The sequence below is a fragment of the Silurus meridionalis genome, chromosome 6, assembly GCF_014805685.1.
Source record: "Silurus meridionalis isolate SWU-2019-XX chromosome 6, ASM1480568v1, whole genome shotgun sequence".
NCBI lineage: Eukaryota > Metazoa > Chordata > Actinopteri > Siluriformes > Siluridae > Silurus > Silurus meridionalis.
Window position 1 is genome coordinate 29,546,593 of NC_060889.1, and position 18,868 is coordinate 29,565,460.

Here is an 18,868-nt window from a genome sequence, read left to right on the forward strand (position 1 = left end):
GACCTCATGTCCGAGTAGACATTACACTTAAGTAGCTCAATACTCAAATTAGTTTTAGCTATTCAATAATCAATTACCAATAAGTTTAAAAACTTCAAATAATACATAAACACACTAAATGAAGACATCTTCCAGTCACGAATGAGAAGGAGCAAATCAGCTTAATTGCAGTCACTTCAGGCCCGTCCCATGGAGCTTTCGGGAGACAACCATCCTGACAGCAATGGCAGCTTTTTCAGCTTTCACATGCGAGTGCGAGTTTGATATAAACAATCCTTACTTTTTATATCTCACACCTAGTCAAATTTACATATTTTGTCTATCTCCTCCCTCACAATTTACATACACCGATCATTTTACAGGGCTTTGCATATCCCACATTTTACTTACATGTTTTCTGCTAAGTTTATACCTATTCTTAGTAAAATTCCATCCATGTCCAGGAGGCCTCGTTCACCTTCATACAATTCTAATTTACATTTACAACAAACATCTCTTGATAGTGACCATGTCTTTAAAAAAAATCCCCCGATTGTGCACTTTTGCACGTAATGCAACAGATCATCCACCGCAATATTTACACCTTTTCTTAAAATCTTGTCTGGGTTTTTTTTCCTATGTCTGCAAATCATCCTTTGTTTTGTTTTGTGTAGACTTGGTATATAGAAACGTGTTTTTTACTAGTTTTACAAACCAGGGTTTTGGTTTTAACACACCAGCACTTTTCTCCTAATGCTTTTCCTATTTTTCATAGCTCTCGTCTTTTACTTAGTTTTTCTGAAAATCTTCCTAAAATATATTTCTTATGCCGTTATACTTCTTTTTATAACATTTCCTGTCTTACTCTCATCCTGCATCTTAAGCTCATGCTCTCATAGAAACATATTACTTCCTGTTTGGACATCGCATCTCTTATACAAATTCTTGCAACTATTCCCCTACGTTCTTTATTATCTAATGATGTATTGTGCCTATTAACTTATTACTCTTCTCATTTTTTTATTTTTATATAATATTTCCACTTAAGTTTCTACTTGTGCTTTGTTTATATATGTGCATATGCTGTTTGAGTATAGTTAAGGCATGTTGCCTAGATGCTGCTTCCTTATTTTACTATTTTTATTTTACATTATGTTTTCCTATCTTTTCCTTTCGGCCTATGCCCTTTGCCTGGTTTACTTGGTGACCACTTTCTACTGGCCTGTTTTCTGGAGTGACTAGTGGTCCTCATATGTGTCTCTATTTTCCACCTCGAACATCTCTTCCGGTTCATACTCATGTTGCCTCTACATTTTTCCCCTTATTTTTCTAAAACTGCCGGGGTCCCCTGGTGGTCTAGTGGTTAGGATGCGGCGCTCTCACCGCTGCGGCCCGGGTTCGATCCCCGGTCAGGGAACCAACCCCAGACTCTTTCAGTGCCGGTCCCAAGCCCAGATAAATTGGGGAGGGTTGCGTTAGGAAGGGCATCCAGCGTAAAAAACGTGCCAAATCGAACATGCGGAGGATCCGCTGTGGCGACCCCTAACCGGAGAAGCCGAAAGAATGTTGTTGTTTTTTTCTAAAACTGCCGGTTTTTCTAATACCTAACCTAATCCATCAGCCATATCTGATTACTGGCCTTTATAACATGTATTACATTGACAAGCATTTTGATTATATAATGTATGCTAAACTCTATATATGATAAACTTCACTCTAAAGCACAATTATTAATTTTGTCTGAACTCTCTTTATACACAGAGTTCTGCACGAAGCTAAGTATTATACTATATTAATGCTGAATCATGGTTATATGCATTAAGCTTGGATGTAAACTATATAAGCAATGTTATGTTATCTGAAGCATATTGCTAAATGATATTATATATTACTAGATTTTACTACTGATAGCTGAAGCTGACCTAAGCTAAATTACATGTGAATGTTATGCACCCTATTATGCAAGATGAGTCAAGATTTCATGCAGTCTCTCTGTTTTCTCAACATAGCCAAGGTGTTTAACCACATAGGCAGCTCCATACATCACTTCTGACTGAATTTTGCACAGTGCATGAGGTACCTGCACTAACCAACCCTATTAAACCTGACTTTTCCACTATTATGCTATTATTATTATCTTATATCATATATTATTATATTTATATTTATTATAATTATATTATAAACCGAACTAGCCAAATTTCTCAACAGTACTCAGCCTGAGGGTGGGTGAGACATGAATCAAGATGAACTTTACTTAGAGAGTACTTTGTAAGCCTTTTTGGCTGTTAAAACTGGTAACACCATTGTTACTTTTTGGGACCTCACATGGCAAGGATTGATCCATTTCTTAAAGCATCGATTGGTGATTACTTTGTAGGCCAGTAAAAATTAGAGTAGCTAATAGAAGCCTTGGTGAAAAGAAATAGAAGTTACCATAACAAAAGTAATTAAATTGTTAAAATTGGTGACAGCAGCTGGCCTTAGTAGCACCATCATTGAATATCACACCACATTTCAGATGCCCACTGGGTGATATGAGATGGTGAACTGGAAATGTTTTTCTCAAATGATAAACGCACTCAACTGCAGATAAACAGGGAGAAGGCAATGGGATGCTCTCTTAAATGCTGTGACAATTGTTTCCATATTGGGCCACAGGCCACAGTGTCTTGAATGATGAAATTAACAACTGTTTGTGGGAATTGTAGTCTGTGTTGGTCATATTTGAGTTTTGAGGTCTGCTGGGAAATGAAGTCAGACTTACTCTGCGACCTCACACTGATAGATGTTATATATATATGTCCATTCTTTCTCTCTCTCTCTCTCTCTCTCTGTACATGTGGCAAAGGAAGTGGTAATCGTTTAAAATAAAACATTGCTATATCAGTTAGTTATTTGAGAGACAGGATGGAGCTCAGTCCACTTTCTGTGATGTTCTGTGAGTAAATATTTTTTGTATCTTTATTATAATGAGTGTCAGTGTAAAATTTTTTTCATCTGCAGTTTAAATGAGTTGTTTAATTTAATATGAGCTTATTGTGTGATTAGGACACTGTGTACTTCAGCATTTCTGTCTTGCACAACTTGCTGATAAAAGATTCAGTGTTTACATGTGCATGTATTATAAAATGAACAAATAATTTTCATTATCACTTGTTTTGTTTTGTATTAAATATTGTTCAAATGTAGTACAAATTTGACTTGTAAGTCTACATAAATCATATTAAATATGCTATTTCAACAAATAAGTGCATTTAAAGAATTTAAAGAGTTGTTTCTTAAATGAGTGTAAAATAAGTCTGCATATATGATTCTGTAGCTGACCTCCAGTGCCCTGCCGTCACTGTCTACTCTGTGAAAATTGCTTGTGATTATTTTAACTGTTAAAGGAAAACGAGTAGTTGGTGGTTGTAATTTCACTAAAGAAAATTATGGTTGTGACTAACTGAAATGTGTTTAGATTTCTGTGTAGAGAAACATCTCAATACAATTATTTGCCTATTTCTGTTAAAAAATTAAATCAAAAACACTTCTCATTAGTCCTGTACACACAAGGCAGTTACATTGTTAGAGACCTGAGAGCAAAGACCAGTGCAGGATGTGGTTTGATCTATTTTAATACTGACGTGCAAATACAGCTATGATGAGTGGGAGGAGGTGTTAAGAGGGACAGACAAAAACCAACAAGCTAACCTTTAACTCTTTAAATGTTAATGTATTGGGTAACTAACTTCAGTGATTATTAGCTCTTTCAAGGCCAATCAAAGACAAAACAACTATTCAGATCGATGAGAAATCTGATCACAGCCTCACTGGTCACCTTATTAGAAATATAATTACTGTTGCTTGCTTCAATGTCTGCTAATGAAGAGGTATTGAAATCAAGGTTAAAAATATTACAGTTTATTTATTGTAGACATTTCTGGTAATGTGTAATAATGGTGTTAGTCAGAGACTTAATAGGAGGCACATGAAGTATCATTAATAATGTACTCAAGCAGTATACAGCTTTACATGGGCATGAGAGCTTCCTCTTTGTATTTCAGTGTGTTCAGCTGTGAAAAGGGGAAGGGGGTGTGAAACTGTACATTTTAAAGCACTTACTGAGCTTTCAGTTCTACATTATGATGGGCAAATACAACCCCCATTGGCACTTATTTTAATGTTGTGCAAAATTTGCACAGTACACAGATTCTTACTGATGATGAAATATTCTGACACTCCCAATGTGCATCATGTAACAAAGACAAGAGTGTTAAAAGCAAGTGTCTAATTTTCCAGTGGGCAGTTTGGGTGAGCCTTTGGACATTATGGGTTCCCTTTCAGGAACTCGAGCTGCGTCAAAACGGTTTGGAAACGCCCCGTGTTGTCCACACTCTGAATCACATGTACCATTCCCTGAGGAAAGTATTTGCGCCGGCGGTGTCTTCTTCCAGTGCGCGCGACGCGGAGCTCCAGGGCCTCTTCCTCTGAGGAGTGAGAAATCTTGGATGCTAGCCAGCTCACAGACTCCTCACAGCCTGTGCTGTTTAAGGAACTCCTGGAGGTAGTGACGCGAGCCGTGTCCAAGCTAGAGCTAGCTTGGCCAGGTGAGAAGTGAAAGCAACGCGTTCCCAGCAAGCTGAATGAGCATTTCCTGCATGCGGCGACACACCCTCCTACCGTTTTTCCCCGACCTGCACACCGAGGCTGACCTGCTGCACGAAGCACAAAGAGGCGACGCTCTAGGCCTGGTTTTAAGTAGAAGGACAACCTGGTCCTCTCCTCTAAAAAACGGGAAGTGGTAAAGCTTGCGAGGTGCACGTACCTCCTCGTCACTACAAGGAGGCCAGGCTGTGTGCAACGCCACGGGATGTGTCTTGGAGCGCAGCCTCCCTCCGGCGGGTGCTTCCCTCCATCTCCACCCGAGAGATAGCTGCAGGTGGCGGGGTCCCGCCGCTTCTTTGGAGGCTCCAACAGCTGCAGGGCACTGCTCCAGACATTCTGAGAGGGTCTGTAACCAGCCTCGAGAGGTTGGTTCCCCGATCAGGTGTCTGGCTCAGGAGGCCAAGTTGTTAGAACTGCTACAGGATGTGCTTTGGGGCGCATTCTCCCTCCAGCGGATGTTTACCTCCATTCCCACCAGAGTGATCGCTGTGGATTGAGGAGACCTGCCACCTCCCTGGAGGTTCTGCCCGCTGCAGGGCATTGCTCCAGCCGCTTTGGCAAGGTCTGGGGCCAGCCCCAAGGGGTTGGTTCCCCGATCGGATGTCTCGGCACAGGAGGCCATGCTGTTAGCCCTGCCACAGGATGTATTTTGGGATCCGAATTGATTTGGCACATGTTCTATGCTTGATTCGCCTCCTAACACAGTGCTCCCCATTCATCCAGTCTTGGGACCGGCACAGTTTTTTTTATTTAATAAAAGTCCACAAAACATTGCAGAACAGTAGAAAATATCGCTCCTAAGAAACTTACAAGAAGGCAGGAGGCTCAGGAAACTAAATAGAAAACTGCACACCGGTTAGGAAACCTGAACAAAACCAAATGATTTTTCATTTCCGTGCTTCTACGAAGAAATGGGAAACTGACTTGTTTTTCCATAGTTTCTAGAGTATTAGAAGGAAATAAAAATAATAATCCATTTTGAATATGTTTTCTAAGAAAATTGACTGAAGAGTTTGCAGTAGAAATAGGAGATGGTGTAGGTTGTCAGTCTGATGATCTTTTAGTTTCTGATTTTTTTCCCTTTGTTTTTCCACTTTTCGCCCTTTATTTTGACTATAAATTTGGACTTTTAAAAAAATAACTTTTCATAGATTCCTTCTCAGCACTTTGGTCCTGCCAAACTCTGCTTCAAGTCCTGGTCCTGAAAGTTATTATTTGTGTGGAGAAACGTCTCAGTACAGCAGCTTTAATCTAATCACAATAAACACAAATGCATGTACATTATAACTCTCAAATGGAGCGCCACACTCTGTGGCGCTCCCTTTGTCATTACCGGACAGAAGCACTGTATAGTTGGACTGTATTTTTGCTCTGCCTCTGCTTATGGCTCTCATTAAAGACTTTGCATCCTACTTTTAGATTCTAAAACTTTGGTGATGTTTGCATCTTTAAATGGTGCAGCAATTCTCTGTAACCCAACAAAGAATGGACGAAGCACCAGTACTTGGAGAAAACCAAGATAGAAGGCAAAAGAAAAGTCTAAAAACTATACATGCCACTGCAGCACATAACACAGAACCAAACACACAATAGCTAAATAATTTTAGTTCAAGAACATAAATATATTTATTACAAAAAGTTTAGAGTTTGTAGTATTGACGGTATGGTGTGTCTAAGCTCATGCAGATTTTATTAATAGACTGATTATTTTCATATTTGTCATGTTTCTGTTTTTGTTTCTCTTTTAGTGCTATTTACATTTATGCCAGATGTCCAGACTAAAGGTGATTTTAATCTAGTTTATCCTGTATATTGTGTGCATATTTGATTTTTTGCAGCTGAAAATAATTCTGCACATTTTGTTCCTGGTTGTTCCTAGTTTCTAGCCCTAAACCAAGGAACTAACAAAAACTTTTTGTGCTCTTTGTAAATTCACCCACACACTGTGTGTGTGTGTTTAGGAGGGATGGCAGTGGAGTTTTTAACCAGGTTGTTTAACAAGATTTTGGAAGGTGAGAAGATGCCTGAGGAATGGAGAAGGAGTGTGCTGGTACCGATCTTATATAAGGGAATAAGGGAGATGTGCAGACCTGCAGTAACTACAGGGGAATAAAGTTGAACCATGAAGTTATGGGAAAGAGTAGTGGAAGCCAGGCTGAGGGAAGAGGTGACCATTTGTTAGCAACAGTATGGTTTCATGCCGAGGAACAGCACCACAGATGCCTTATTTGCTGGAGAGGAGGGGAATAAAGTGGAAGTCAGTAGGAGTAAGACAGAGTATGTGAGAATGAGAGGGAGTGCAGTGGAGGGGTGCGGTTGCAGGGAGAAGTGGTGGAGAAGGTTGAGGAGTTCAGGTACCTGGGGTCAACAGTGCAAAGTAATGGAGTGTGTTAGAGAAGTGAAGAAAAGAGTGCATTTAGGGTGGAGTGGGTGGAGAAAAGAGATAGCAGGAGTGATTTGTGATAGAAGAGTATCTCTGAGAGTGAAATGGAAAGTTTATATGACTGTGGTGAGACCTGAGATGTTGTATGGTTTAGAGACAGTGGCATTGAGTAAAAGACAGAAGGCGGAGCTGAAGGTAGCAGAGCTGAAGATGTTGTTTTCATTAGGAGTGACAACGATGGACAGGATTAGAAATTAGTTTATTAGGTGAGGGAGTCGAGATTGAGATGGTTTGGACATGTGGAGCTGAGGGACATGGGGTATATCGGTAGGAGAATGCTGAGCATGGAGCCGCCAGGAAGGAGGAAAAGAGAAAGGCCACGGAGTAGGTTTATAGATGTGGTGAGGGAAGACATGCAGGTAGTTGGTTTAAAAGAGGCAGATGTAGAGGACAGAGTAGTATGGAGACGGACGATCTGTTGTGGTGACCCCTAATGGGAGAAGCCGAAAGAAGAAGAAGAAAAAGACTTAAAATAAATTATTTCTATTATTTAAAAAATATTGTTATATTGCAAGAAATGTGGAAACCACAAAACCTCAGATTCTGCTTAAATGTTATAATTGAATATGTCTAAAACACCACATATGTACAAGAAATTGACAAATGTTAGTGTCAACAAGTGACAAATAACAGATATTTTTTTTACAGGGAATCCCAAAGCTGTGGTGTCCATAACGCCTGGTACACATGTGTTTATTGGATAGCGGGTTACTTTCAGATGTGATGCACAGAAACGAGGACAGAATAAAAAACCATACAGTTGGAATAAAAATAAAAAGACAATTCCAAAAGAAGGAAAAATATTCCATACAGAGGTAAATATGCAAGTGTTAATAATTCAGTCAGCTGAATCCTCTGACAGTGGTGACTACACCTGCACAGGACACTGGGGAGACTGTGTGAGCTCAGAGGTCAGTGATGCTGTCACACTGACTGTGTCAGGTGAGTCTGTCATTTTTGTTTTTCCTATTTAATTTTAATATTATTTTTAAGGTTCACATTTCGAGCTGTCAGTTACTGAGTCCTTATTTTGAATTATGTTGACTTTAACTGCTCATTCCATAGCAATTTAATCGTCCTATTATTTACAAGAATTATTATCATGTTGTTTGTAAGAGCATTGAAGTTTGCAGTACCAAATCAGTTTGGTCAATATTACACAGTAATCATTAAAGACATGAATCTCACTTTATGTTGATTTGCCGTTATTGTAACAATCCACAGCGGGAAAGTAAGATGTATTTAAACAGGTTAAAAATTTCATATTTTATTTGAAATATATATACACTTTAAATGATTGCTACTATTAAATGTGACAATTACTTTCCTTTCAGAGTTACAGAGCACAGTGATCCTGTCATTATTACAGTAGGAGGTGTGTCATAATTTCTTTCCTTATTTCAATACGTGTATCCAATACAAAATATTTGTATAAATATATATATATATATATATATATATATATATATATATATATATATATATATATATATATATATATATATATATATTGCACTACCATGCACTCCACACTTTATGTACATTACTGGTCTGTATCCCTATTTTTTACCCACACTGTCTATACTGTCTCAAATTGTCTGTATTGTCTGTATTGTCTTGTATAGTCTGTTTTTGTCTTGTCGTGTCTGTTTTGTCTTGTATAGGTTTTTATTTATGTCTGTACTTTTGAGAGTAACAAACAGCTGGAACCAAATTCCTTGTGTGTGTCAACACACTTGGTCAATAAACCTGATCCTGATTCTGATTCTGATTCTGATTCTGATATATATAGCAATGAAAACAATTGATACATAAAATAGAATACGCATTTTACAGTATGGACTGGTTTCTCTGCTCTTACTCGTGCCAATCTATCACAACCAAAGATATAACACTTGTCATAGAAATAGCTACAAAATTACATATTTCTTAAAAAATATGTATATAAAATATATATATATATATATATATATATATATATATATATATATATATATATATATATATATACTGGCGATCAAAATTAGAGAACAATTTATAAACAATTTAACACTTCTGAAATAATGTCATCTTCACTGCTCAAATCAAATCAAATCAAATCAAATTTTATTTGTCACATACACATACATACAGGGTACGACATGCAGTGAAATGCTTTTAACGACGGTCCGGCATGAGGGAATAAAATAGGGTAAAAAGGAGAATAAAAATATAAATATAATAACAAAATAAAAAAAATATATATAATAAGAAAAAAAAGGCAGATAAATAAAGATATAAAGATATATAAATATATATGTATATATATACATACATATACATATATATACACATACACAGAAAATGTACACAGAAAATGTTTATGGCAGTGTGCAGTTAAACAGTAAACAACAGTAAACAAGTTAGGCATGGTTTTTGATTGTCCATGAGTGTCCGTGTGCAGTAATTGTCCATGAGTGTCCGTGTGCAGTAAGGTGTGGTGTAAAGTGTCCTTGTGCGGAATGGTGTGGTATAAAAAGAATATAAAAAATATATATATATGAAATAAATATGAAAAAGAAAATATGAAATGTAAAGTGCACTGTTCTGTGCAAGTCCAGTGTATAATGTGCCGTAGCACATTCTCTCTGTGTTCGCCTTCAGGGAGCGGAAGCGTTTCCCCGAACGCAACAGAGAAAAGAGTCCATTGTTGGGATGGCTGAGGTCCTTCACAATCTTCCTGGCTCTGGTCCTGCACCGCGTGCTGTAGGTGTCCTGCAGGTCAGGGAGCTCGGTGTGGATGGTACGTTCAGCTGAACGCACCACCCTCTGGAGGGCTCGTCTGTCCTGCATGGTGCTGTTCCCAAACCAGGAAGTGATGCTACCCGTCAGAACACTCTCAATGGTGCAAGTGTAAAAAGTCTTAAGCACCTGAGAGGGTAGTTTAAAGTCCCTTAAGCGTCTCAGATGGTACAGACACTGCCGGGCCTTCTTCACCAGGGTGTTGATGTGACAGGACCAAGACAGGTCGAAACATCACCTTGCGGGGAACTCGGAGGCGTGACTTTACCTTGTGGGGAACTTGGAGGCCAGGAGGTACAACGTCCCTTCCCGGCCAGGCGGCGATACGACGTCCCTTTCGCGGCCAGGCAGCAGCACAACGACCTCTTCGTGGCCTCACGGTACACTGGAGTGGAGTGGCACCCTCAGCGGAACAGTGGAGCGGAGCGGCGCCCTCGGGGAACACTGTTGCAGCGAAGAAGCACTCGTGGAGACTCTGTGGCGGCGAGGAACGCTCGTGGAGACTCTGTGGCGGTGAGCAGCGCTCGTGGAGACTCTGTGGTGGCGAGGAGCGCTCGTGGAGACTTTGTGGAGACGAGGAGTGCTCGTGGAGACTCTGTGGTGGTGAGGCACGCTTGTGGAGACTCTGTGGCGGAGCGGCACGGCAGTGGGAACCTCAGAACAGAGCGGCACACTTGGACAATTATCTATGAAGCCCACATTGTTTTGGGAGCACCACTCAGACATCCAGCACTTCAGTGACCATAACTCGTTATAAGCTACATCACCACACCATATTGGGATGGGGCCAGAGCATATTACAGCATCAGACATTGCCTTCGCTAATTTACACACATCACAATTTCACGTGCCTCAGAATAGAGTCTCCTATAAACAGAGGACTTTCAGGTTTCTCAGCGTGTGCTTTACTGAGGAGAGGAAATCTGATGGACACCTGAAAAAGAGAGGAAAAATGCTCCCATAAGTGAGCCTTAGCATTAGCTTTGACTTCGCATGTATGCCGTGCAGTTGTCACCAACTTACCCAGCTTCGAGGGTTCTAATGCCAGAGTCGAGGGGAAATGCTAACTTCACCTAGTTCATCCGAACTTTCTTCTGCAGAAGAAAGACTGCTCTCACACAGACAAATTCTTTTTAGACTCTGGATGCGCTCATCTAAACTAAGATCTTCTCCATCAAAGAGCAAACTAACTTACACTTCTCACAAATAAAAGTATTGCTAGCAATGCAGAAAGACTGACTATACATGTCACACTTTACACACAGAATGAGCTGGATGCTCGCCATATCAGAGAAATTACATACCTTAATGTGGTTACTGTAATGTGTGTTCGCATGTGAATTACCTCCACTCAACGCTTTAAAGCAGGGAGTAAAAGCACACTTCCAAAAGGAAAGAAAAAAGAGAAACAGAGCTGACAGAAAGTGCAGTTGTAGATCATCACTCCCATAAAGACGAACTTATATTTTTCAGAACAGTTGAACTAGAACTATATGTGGTCTTTAAATAAAATTAAATAGTTCAAAAGTGGACTATTGCAATCTGTATTCAACTATTTCTATATTTTACTTGTTTCCTACAGCAAGGCCTAAACCAGTGACCTTCATAAATCCTGATAAACAGGTGTTCAGTGGAGACACTGTCACTCTGAGATGTGAGATACAGGATGAAAGTGTATCTAGGTGGCAGTACAGCTGGTATAAAGATGCTTCACTCAGTCATGTCAGTAGTGTACAGATGTACAGAATCAGTAGTGTTGAAGTGACACACAGGTAAATACACCTGTAAAGGAAGAGAGAGTGGAGGCTCACGTTCCTCACACCTCAGTGATGCTGTTACACTGACTGTATCAGGTGAGTGTGTGTAACATTTTGGAGACACATGAAAAGGTATTACTGTATATTTACTAAATACATATATTAAATTCCCATGTAACAGAGAGACCACAGGCAGTACTGAGTGTATCTCCACAGAACTGGCTGACTGAAGGAGACTCAGTGACTCTAAGCTGTGAGGTTACAGACTCCTCTACAGACTGGACATTCAGCTGGTACACAGTTGTTCCCTACAGAGACGGATTAACTGAAGGACAAATTAATCATGGCTATATCATGTATGTGGAGCTTCTCTCAGACAGCACCAGAGGATCTGGAGGCAACCACACTCTCAGTCCTTCTGCTCTTCATCACACAGGAGTTTATGTGTGTAGAGGAGAGAGAGGAGAACCAGTCATGCACACACTGTACAGCAATTCACAGCCTCTATGGATTTCTGGTGAGTTTTTTTTTTGAGTGTAGAATTTGAAAATCTAAAAGTACGATCTGATTAATGCATTTATTATGTAGAGTTAAAAAATGCTAATAGAGTTTTTTCCCCTTATTGCTGCATTGTTGACTAAACCTATGTACTGTGATGATGAGGACATCTGGTGGTGAGGAGGTGCGATGTTGATGTGATCCTATGTCATACGAGGTAGAATCAAAGAGTTCACCCACCACAGATCCGGTCACTTTTACCTAATGTCCTTCTGCAAATGTCTTATAACCTGGCAGCAGAACTTGCTATTGAGGGTCTGGCTCCTGGGGACGAAATCTCAATGCACAAAGCAGCAAATAAAAAAAAAACAATGAGCATGCACTTTGTTCACTCTGTGGACCTGCCGTGCCTTTTCCAGTCATGGAGATGATGGGCTCTTCCACTGTGAAGACTGTTGCTTTATGTTAGGGTTGTACCAGTATACCCAAGTTTTGTTACCGGTAATGATTCTCAACGGGTTGTAAACAGCACGCTAACGGAGTTCATTGCAGACTTTGATGCGATGTTCCTCCTGCTCCTGTGTCAGCAGCCTAGGGACGAACTTGGCAGCAACACGGCAGCAATGGCAGCAGTGTTGTGGGTTTTTCTCTTCAATAATTATCATGCACAAGTTGCCGAATGGTTTCAACATTTTTAGGGAGCTTAGCTTCCTGATCTTCCAGTGGTGTTCTTCCACTCTGAAAGCACACCTCCTATCTAAAACACCTCAAACGACTCGTTGTTGCATCGCCATAAACTTGCTAAATCATATCAAACATCTCTGTGGCAGATTTGCACAGTTTCATGCAGAGTTTTACACTTGTTTTTTTCTTTTAACTTGTTGTCCATGAAGAAATTCCAATCGTGGTAATGCATGTGATCAGATTAGCCACAGTTGCACAGCTCCTTGTCTACACAGGACAATGTCTTTTGGCATACTGACTTATGAAGGTCGGTGCTCCCTGTGACTGTGCATGCCTTGTGGTGCCATCTGTTATGTTACAAAACTAGACACTTAACTTTTTGATACCACCTCATATACATAAAGGTTTTAACCTTTGCCTTGATGGACACTCTATGGATTGTGGTTTCGATTAATAAGCATCATTCTAAACACGATTTAACTTGTATCTTTATTGAATTGCATTGTACTTTTATTTTTTACATTGATTTCTTCTGTGTTTAAGGTGAATCTCCTCCAGTGTCTCTGATCATCAGTCCCAGCAGAACTCAACACTTTACTCGTGACTCTCTCTCACTGAGCTGTGAGGACCAGAGTATCTCTACTGGATGGACAGTGAGACGATACACAGACAGTGAAGGAGTGTTAGATTGTTCACAGTGGGGATCAGTTACAGGATCTACATGTAACATCAGCTTCCTCTCCACAAACTACACTGGAGTTTACTGGTGTGAGTCTAAATCTGGAGAAAACAGTAGTCGTGTCAACATCACAGTTCATGGTGAGTCACAATTATTGTCACTTTGAGTAAATGTGTATGGTTATTTTTGTACATTTTCTGCTCTGTACACTCAGGTGTGCTTCCCTCACACTTTCTATCAATTATTTTTATGGAACATATTGGGTTTTATCAAGCTTCTCCTATTAAAAAAAGATATAGAAATCCAAGTATGCAGTCTTTTAAAACCATGATTAATAAAAGTCATATGTTCATTAACATACACTTGGTTGTACATCAGATTTGTATCTGAGATATTTTTAATTACTGAAGAGTAAGCATATACTGCAACCATAACTTATACTTTTATTGATAATATAAATAAAAATAAAATGTGATTTTCTGTGTTCTAGATGGTGGTGTGATCCTGGAGAGTTCTGTTCATCCTGTGACTGAGGGACATCCTCTGACTCTACACTGTTTATATCGTAACACAAATCCCTCAAAACTCCGAGCTGATTTCTATAAAGATGGATCAGTCGTCCAGAACCAGACTACAGGAGAGATGATCATCCATAAAGTCTCGAAGTCAGATGAAGGTTTCTACCACTGTAAACACCCAGAGAGAGGAGAGTCACCGAGAAGCTGGATCTCAGTCAGATGTAAGAAATCCATTTAAATGTAATTAAATTATTTGTATGTTTTTTAATAAAGGAATTTGAATGTGCAGTGTTTTTAAGCTTAAATTCTGTTTTTTTTTTCTTTCTTAGATTTAGATTCTAAATTCAGTGTTGAAACAGGAGTAGTTGTGGGACTGAGTTTGGTCTTTGTGTTCATTGTTTTGCTGATATTAATGATCCTGCTGTGGTGCTGCAAGATGAAAAAAGGTCTGATAATCATTATAACTTATGACCAAAAAAACAGTTAAAGTTATTTAAAAAATGATAAAATTTATACTTACACCTAATAAATAAAGAAATGACTGCTGTAATTTGGTAAACATCACATGTTCACTTTATTATTATTATTATATGATTATAAACACAAAACCTGTTGTAAAGTCAGATTTTACAGTTAAATAATACACAATTTTACAATCTGTGTAATGTAAAGTGTTATTATTTTCATCATGTTAAGATGTAGAATCTGTTTCTCTCTATAGAAAAGCAGCAGAAATCCAGTCAGACATCAGAGCAGAATCAGAGGCGATCAGGAGCTGAAGACTCTCAGTCAGGACACAAACCACTTCAGACTGGTCAGATTCTGTCTCAGTGACTGATTATTTCTTAATCAGTTTTATTGTAATTTAGCTTCATAATCACTCCAGATATTATATAAAAAAATCTTTGTGCTGTTTTCTATAGGAAATGAACACATGTATGTCACTGTGTATCTGCCAGATACGAGTGGAACAGATAGATGTTTACTTTCAGACATTTCCTCTCACTATTGGAGACTTTACTGTTTAGGGTTCATCTGTAGTAAAGTTCAGAAGTGTCCTGTTAATGTCCATGTTAACACACTGCACTGTGTTCAGGTGAAGCTGCAGCTCAGAGCAGTGAAGTTACTTACACACAGGTCATGAAGAAAAAGAAGACAAACAGGAAGAATGGTGGCGTGTTTTTAATGTTAAATTGTGCACATTTAGTATATTTATTAAAATACAAAAAACACATTCAGTCATGTATTATACTACTAAAGATAATTGAGATGGTTTTGTTCTCTGTTTCTGCAGGTGCTGATGCTCAACTTGACAATAATGATGTTACTTATGCTGAGGTTCAACTAAAGCCTATGAAAAAAGCGAAGAGAGCACAAGGTAGAGCTAAATAAAGAACATAATATTCTAATAATATTATATATGATTTATTTATTATCATGTGTTACCTGCATCCTGTGTAATGATGTAATGAATAAGCTACAACAGGATCATGTAAAGTAGTGGAGTTTTTACATTTTCCTATAATAGCATGTTGTGTGTTTTAATTAATTATGATGATATGTAATTTGTATTACTTTTAGTTCAATTATATATTGGGAAATTATACAAAATTAAGTTGGTTCCTGTTCTCCCTTTCAGTATAAAGTAGCAGCTATAAACATTATTAAACAATAATTTAATACAGTGCACCTGAAAACACATCCTGGCAAATCAGACTTAAGAATTAAGCAGTGCTATAAATAAGATGTAGGTTTTCAGGAAATTAACTAACAATTAGTTTCTTGCTCCCGAGCAGAAAAGACCAGAGTGGATGATGATACTGTTTACTCAGAGCTGCATCATAACATGAAGGTAAAACTCATTACATATATAAGGCTTAAAAGACAATCCACACACCTTGGAGTAAGAAACATTAAAAATTTCCATCTAAACAAAAATCTATATACACAAGAACCTGCTTTTTAAAATCTTTGATGGTCTGAAGGGTTGATTCGTGTTATTTTGGTAGCTGCCTTCACATCTTCACATCAGTCATTACATCCTACTTGGTTTGCCATAGTAAGTTTTGAACATTTAAAATACTAATCAGAAGAATAACCTACTGATTTGCTGCTTTAGTCTTTAATATTTTTCCAAACTGTTTAGTTATTTATACCATAAATTACAGAAATATCAGAACAAAATTGTTTCTAGCCATAATAATGCAACCATATGCATCTCCTCTCTCTGCAGTGAGCCATGTGTCTGTCTACACTGATGAAGCTACAGACATCAGCATGAGAGCTGGAAATCTCTGAGTTGTGCTTTTCTTCTGTTTTTCCCAAAATTTTCAGATGTTAAATGGTTCTCTGAACCATTTCCACAATATCAGAATGTTTCCTGAAATATGTGTAAACCAGTGTAAAGTTCAGGAGATGGTTCAAGTCATTCTAAAGAGTTTTATGATCTACCAATATGATAGAGTTTTATGATCTTTAAAAATATATTTATCAAGAGAAAATGTTGATGAATTGTTTGAGGGTTGAGTTTTTCTTCTGCAGAATAACATCTGGCATGTGGGAAATAAATGTGTCCCAATGTAGTCACCTGCACCTTCAAACCTCAAAACATTTCCTGCACAGAAATCAGCACAAATGGTTGTTCAGAAAAAAATGTAATACTAAGTTAGTCGCTGGACCTCCGTTAACACAAATCATACCATAGTAGAGTTTAATTCAGACAGAATGGAATAAGATAGGTGAATAAGTGAATATGGTTTCAGTTGCAGGATTTGAGAATGAAAATGTGCAGTGGAATAGTTTCCAGTGTAGGTTGTATTTTCTGTAAATGTGACTGCAGTCAGAGCGGTTGGTGAGAAGCTCAGTGTTACTGGAGTTAAAGGAAGTACATTTTTGCATGGATGCAAAATAAAAACAAGTTCATTGGCTGTTATCTGAATTATAGTGGCGAACGTTTATTGTGTTTTGTGTTTTCTCAGTATCAGTTCCACCACTACTGTATATGTATATCTTATTTTCTTTGTGAGATTACATCTAATTAAATTACAAGGAGTAGACTTTCAATCTAATTAAATAATAAAAAATAAAAAAAATTATATATATATATATATATATATATATATATATATATATATATATATATATATATATATATATATATAAATGTTCTATTAAATAAATGCAACATGAATTCACTGATTTATTTATTTATTTATTACCTGGTAGCAATAATGTATTATATGAAGTACAAGTAAATACACTGAGAAAACGTCTCTAGGTTACGAACGTAACCCTAGTTCCCCCCGAGGGAACGAGACGCTGCGTCGAAACGCTATGCGTTCCCATAGCGTTTCGACGCAGCTCGAGTTCCTGAAGGGGAATTCTGGTTAACTCAGTTTTCCCGAATGGCTGCTCTCAATGTGCTGCTTCTGCCCTCTGTCGGCTGTTTGAGGTGTAGCACAGCCTCTTACAGTAAAAAAGTAAATGTTTATCTTTACAGTAAAATATGCTTGAAAATATTTTGCTGCTACATTTTACCCTCTGAAAAAGTGTGTGATGTTCCTCACTGCAGACACCTACATAAATTCTCCACAATCATGTTACTGTTCATATACAACTGTGATTTACATACACCCCTAAATCAGACTATTGAATTCCTCTACAGGACTGGGAAGAAATGCAGGGATGAGAAAGTTATCTAGCAGAGTTTAAAAATGAAACCTTGTATTTTACTTTATAAAGCACTTTTGATTATCTGAACTGCACTGGGATCCTCATCCTACACTAAATAATACTGCAGGATCCAGTGATCTGCTTTGAAGGAAACACTTTATTAATACCATGTGAGAAATTTCTATGCTACAGCAGGAGATAAGAGACAAAATAAAACAATGAAAAAAAAAAAAATACAACCACATAAATATAGCAGTAAAATGAAGATTCATATGTGCACTAATTATAATAGAAACACAGTAAACTTGGCCTTGGTTCATATATTTTTATTTACATCATTATATAAAAATATCAAACTGTAAATATGCTAATATTGAAAAAGGCACAGGAGTTCCCCTTCAGGAACTCGAGCTGCGTCGAAACGCTATGCGTTCCCATAGCGTTTCGACACAGCGTCTCGTTCCCTCTGGGAACTAGGGTTACGTTCGTAACCTAGAGACGTTCTCCAGGCTGATTAAACTGGATAACCTGCACCTGACTGGAAGATTATTTAAATCCAGTCTGCATCTGCTCTTCCTTCTTCTTTATGGGGAAAAAAAAAAAAAAACACTTACTGTTTATTATTAAAACCTGCGTACAAAATAGAACACGTGACAAGAGTTAAACACAACATATATATTTTAGCTCGCTAAAGTAAATATAGTGAACACTTTGATTTCGAGGAAAGAAGAGCCAACGGTTTTAAAGTGCAACCTACGTCTTTGTTTCCCTCTAGTGGTAACTACCAGTACATTTTTCATCATTTCCACTAGTAATGGATTTTTATAAAGTTTCTTTTAATTTACCTGATCTTCTTTCAGTCTGCTCACACTCTATATTTAAAAGAGTGTCTACATACCTGAATGTTTCCAAACAGAGATCATTTAATTAATGTATAATAAATATCGACTTGTTTCATTAGTTTTGTCATCCCCCTTCTCTTCTCTGTTGGTACAGTCCTGTCAGCCTGAAGCCCGGATTGTGAAATAAAATGGTTAAAGGGTTGAGGAAACAAAAATCGTTTTTCAAAGATAAAAGCTGAGAATAAATTAGATTATTTATTGTAGCAAAGTTTTAGCCTTATTTTTAACAAATTAAACATTAATACTGTATCTAATATTCACAGAATAAATGTTTAAATTCTATTATTATTTATTCTATTATTAAT

At 37.9% G+C, this 18,868-nt stretch overlaps 1 protein-coding gene and 1 long non-coding RNA gene across 2 annotated transcripts in view; both read left to right on the plus strand.

Annotated features, from left to right (window-relative positions):
* The window catches only part of LOC124387549 (carcinoembryonic antigen-related cell adhesion molecule 5-like), a 22,437-nt gene extending 5,398 nt beyond the window's left edge, over nucleotides 1-17,039 (plus strand). The window contains exons 5-14 of the mRNA XM_046851962.1: nucleotides 11,792-12,127; nucleotides 13,336-13,611; nucleotides 13,962-14,210; nucleotides 14,319-14,435; nucleotides 14,711-14,803; nucleotides 15,086-15,160; nucleotides 15,284-15,367; nucleotides 15,786-15,841; nucleotides 15,999-16,048; nucleotides 16,223-17,039. Of these exons, the coding sequence (XP_046707918.1) occupies nucleotides 11,792-12,127; nucleotides 13,336-13,611; nucleotides 13,962-14,210; nucleotides 14,319-14,435; nucleotides 14,711-14,803; nucleotides 15,086-15,160; nucleotides 15,284-15,367; nucleotides 15,786-15,841; nucleotides 15,999-16,048; nucleotides 16,223-16,247 (1,361 nt within the window). The 3' untranslated portion in view covers nucleotides 16,248-17,039. The remainder of the gene's footprint in view (nucleotides 1-11,791; nucleotides 12,128-13,335; nucleotides 13,612-13,961; nucleotides 14,211-14,318; nucleotides 14,436-14,710; nucleotides 14,804-15,085; nucleotides 15,161-15,283; nucleotides 15,368-15,785; nucleotides 15,842-15,998; nucleotides 16,049-16,222) is intronic.
* On the plus strand, nucleotides 2,845-8,008 carry LOC124387388. Its single transcript, XR_006926153.1, has 3 exons — nucleotides 2,845-2,920; nucleotides 6,378-6,413; nucleotides 7,721-8,008. It is a non-coding gene; the product is annotated as an uncharacterized LOC124387388 (long non-coding RNA).
* Nucleotides 17,040-18,868: the final 1,829 nt, after the last annotated feature.